The sequence below is a fragment of the Coregonus lavaretus genome (genome assembly GCF_964263955.1).
Source record: "Coregonus lavaretus genome assembly, chromosome: 1".
NCBI lineage: Eukaryota > Metazoa > Chordata > Actinopteri > Salmoniformes > Salmonidae > Coregonus > Coregonus lavaretus.
The window spans coordinates 21,070,298-21,074,445 of record NC_139988.1 but is presented as its reverse complement, the minus strand read 5'-3'; the positions used below and the strand labels follow the sequence as shown (position 1 = coordinate 21,074,445).

General features: G+C 44.0%; 1 protein-coding gene across 1 annotated transcript; it reads right to left on the bottom strand.

Annotated features, from left to right (window-relative positions):
• Nucleotides 1–1,785: 1,785 nt before the first annotated feature.
• kcnj2a (potassium inwardly rectifying channel subfamily J member 2a) lies at nucleotides 1,786–3,573 on the bottom strand. The gene has a single exon (XM_084162810.1). It carries the CDS (start codon nucleotides 3,514–3,516, stop codon nucleotides 2,233–2,235), a length of 1,284 nt encoding a protein of 427 aa, XP_084018936.1. The 5' UTR covers nucleotides 3,517–3,573; the 3' UTR covers nucleotides 1,786–2,232.
• Between the last annotated feature and the right edge of the window lie 575 nt (nucleotides 3,574–4,148).

Here is a 4,148-nt window from a genome sequence, read left to right as displayed (position 1 = left end):
ATAACAATAATATTATTAATAATATAGAAATCTGTACATTCCATTGTTTTGCAGTACAACTGGAAGACTCTGATACAAAATTACTGCAAGAGGAAGGGAGGGGGTCTATGTACAAGTAAAGGAACATTGTAGCCGAATGGCCTTCAGTCAAAGAAATAGGAGATAGATTTGTCATAATCCAAACTCTCTATAGGCTTTCAATACATCTTATTAATATGCCTGGGATACAGTACTGTTGGCTTAGTTTAAACCATGTTTTCCAATCCAAGATTCCCAAGTAAAACAACGAACAACTTATAATGAAAAATAAAATAATATTTGATAACAAGGCATGGCAATCCTTAGGCCTACTCGGGATATAAGAACACATTCATGAACAGCAAAGACATTGATAGGGTATGATAGAGGGGTAGATGCATTGTATATTATAGTCTCCTTATTTAAAGAACCTTTAGGAGAAGATGTGCTCTTTTTGTGATGGCAGAATTGTGGACGACTGTAAAGTACTAAAACGAAACTGATGTTTTGTTGTTTTGCTTAAACATATTTTTAACTGAAAAGGGACTATTGTAACACTTTTGTTATTTTCTGAACATGTACTAAAGCCTTCTAAAAAAACAGTTAAAACATATTGCTGATCTAGTCTAGGGCCTAGAACCTGGCTTATATCTTTGGCTTTGAATATGAAAATGACGGTAACACTTTACTGAAAGCCTCATCATAAGAGCCACAAAACTTTGAGTATCATGTCTGTATCACAGTGAGATTGATTAAGTCTTATGCTGAATGAGTTCCAGTTAAGTGCTACGAACATTTCTAAAAGGAGTGTTTGAAAATAAATATTTCCTCTTGATTTTCTTTACTTTCGAAAAATGCTCTACTTCTACCACTAACAAATGGATGAGAAACACAATAATTATTATGATGATAATAATACTCTTTGGCTTCTTCTGTTATCAAACCCTACGAAATGCAACAATGTAGCAGCACTTTTTGAGAACATCTGTATGCTCATTTTCACTCCCCCTTGTCTTGTAGGCGTTAGTTCAGTTCTGCTAAATTTCAACACCAATAGCACCCTGCTCATTTCCTTCACACAAAACAGAAAACAGACATGTTGCTACTGAATTGACCAGCATTGAACGGCCCTTACATCTACAGTATGTTATGTTGTATGTCTGTTATGAGACCAGCTCAAAGAACAAAAGTACATACAGGTTCAAATATCTGCTTCGGATAAGTACTGTATTGAAGTACTAGTTCATATAAAAATGTATCAGATTGATAATTTAGTTTTCTTTTAAAGGATTTGTTCCGCTACTTTACAACGTCTGCATAGTATGTTTTCTCCAATAGGTTAAAGATACTATCGAGCTACATTTCCTTTGATGTAATTAACCAAAGCCTTCAAAGATCACCCAGTTCACTGCAACATGAGGCTCTAGTCAAAAGCAAAATCAGTTGTGCATTCACAAAAAAATTGGTGATCAATTCCAATCTCAGTATAAGGAAAAAAATATTTTTTACATGGCCGAATTGCAGCTTAATTGTTTGGATAAACATTCAATAACTTTAGAGTATTTTAGAGATGGTTGCCGATGATCAATTCAAAAGTGCAAATTAGCAAAATAAAAAATGTCTTTGGTTTTCACTCTGAAAGAGCAGAAATGTCAAAATGTCTCTCTTACTCTATGGGTGGACATCTTTGCATGTTTTTCCCCAGTTCCTCTGAAACGAGAAAGTAGAGAATTTGCATATAGCAGCATTTTTCTTTTCAACTAAAAGGCAGTGAATAGAAATAAAAACTATAGTTCTTAAAACCATCTTGTTCGTTATTTGCTGGACAGATGCACAGAGAGACATGCCTGCTATTTTCAAGTCATCATAGCTAACATCCCTTCCAATATGTTAAACAGATGCATGTTCCTGTCTATACATAGACGCTAAAGAGATGCATCATTTTCATTTTCTTGTGGGAACCTTTTTTAAAGAACGTTTTCCTTCATCTATGCACATGTTTCATAGTGCTGTGTTTGTTGTAATATGCAATTACATTGTTTTAAGAAACTCTTACATACAAGTCCCTGGCTAGCCCCTTCCCACAGCAGTACCGTTGGCATGAATCTGTCCTTTACCCAAGGCCCAGCTCAGCTCAATGTGCCTTTTACAACAACAAGAGGTGATTCTAGAATTCTAGAATTCTCTGTGAGGTGGTCTGAAGTCTCTGCACAGTTATATTTCAGATTCTCGCCTCAGGGGCCTGGGCTCTAGTGGCACAGTGGCCTGGTGATGCTCTGAGTCTGGGATATTGTCTGTGTGGGTTACGTCTGGGCCCACGCTACCCCCGTTCCCCTCGTCTGTCTCCTCTTTGTTAGTCAGCGCCACCTCGTTCTCGTAACAGAAGGAGTTGGAGCTGGAAAGGATGTATCTTTTCTCGGCCAGGTCTCTGGCGCTGCACAACGGAGTGCTGGGCACCTCGTAAGTCTTATGAAAACGAGAGTAGTCCACCTTGTAGTAGCTCTTCTCCTCGAAGAGCACCGGCTCGAAGCGGTGGCCCCAGAGGATCTCGCTGGCCAGGTAGGAGCTGCGGCACTGGGTGGTCATGGCCGTGGCTTCCACCATCCCCTCCAGGATCACCACGATCTCAAACTCGGACGTCTCCAGCTGTTGCTTGCTCATGTCATAGAATGGGCTGTCCTCGCTGATCTCGTGGACGATGGTGATGGGGGACACCAGGAAGATACGGTCGACTCCACTGTCGAAGCCTACGTCGATGTCCACCTGGTCCAGAGGGATGAACTCCCCCTCTGCCGTGGTGCGCGACTTGAGGAGCTGTGCCCGGACGTGGGCCTCCACCAGGTGGCTTTTCCTCAGGTTCCCCACGCGCCACATTAGACACAGCTTGTTGTCCCTCATGGCCACTGTAGCGTTGTGGCTGAACACCAGCGTCTCGTTCCTCTTCTTGGGCTTGGCCATCTTGGCCATGACGGCGCCGATGATGAAGGCGTCGATGATGCAGCCCACAATGCTCTGGAAGACCACCATGAAGACTGCTACCGGACACTCGTCAGTGACGTAGCGGTAGCCGTAGCCGATGGTGGTCTGGGTCTCGATGGAGAAGAGGAAGGCTGCGGTAAAACTGCTCACGTTGGAGACGCACTTCTGGGCGTCGTTCTCCAGGTCCCCGTGGAAGATGGCGACCAGCCAGAAGACACAGCCGAAGAACAGCCACGACAGGAGGAACGCCAGGCAGAAGATGACGAACATCCACCGCCAGCGGATGTCCACGCATGTCGTGAAGATGTCGGCGAGATAGCGCTGGCCCTTCTCAGAGACATTGATGAACTGTACATTGCAGTGACCATCCTTCTTGACGAAGCGGCTCTGGGGCTGGTGCCTCGTGTGCACCTTGCCCTTGCCGTTCCCGTACCCGTTGGGCACCGCCACGGTGGCCAACTTCATGCCGTTCTCCTCGGATGACACTATGCTGTAGCGGTTGGCTCGCACACTTCCCATCACCTCGTTCTGGTGGGAGGGCTGCGGCGCTGCTTCTGCTTTGGAAAACAGTCTGAGTTTTTGGAAAAAGCGTTGGAGAAACAGTTTTGAAACTCTAAGGGGGACCAACTCAAGCAGGAAATGGGGTGGTGAAGTGAGGCGGACAGGGGGACAGAGGGAGGAGGAGACAGAGCCTCTCTCTCTCTCGGTCCTCGACGGCCTCTGGTATCCGCAGGGCTGAGGATGATGAGTTGATCAGTGCTCTCTCATCGGGCGGCCGGACCTCAGCAATGACGTATGCTGAGGGAAAAATAGATAGAGAGAAAGGTGTTAGACCTACTGACGGTGTCAAAGAACGGATACAGAGGTAAAAATCAATTAATAATGATACGAGTCATGATAAAAGCGATATGAACCCAATGTCCTTATTTAAAAGGTAACAGCTTCCAATCTGAACTCTGTACATGAAATAGTCACCAACTGTCATGGATTATTATTTCATTATCCCATCCATTTCTCTGTAGTGTGCGCAGCCTGAGAAAACCATCAAATACTGTATACCCAAGGGCAAGATTAAGCACGTCTCCTCATGCCAACATTTCATTCAGTTATGATAAAATAACAGCTGTATTCAACCCCAATCCTGACTTTTC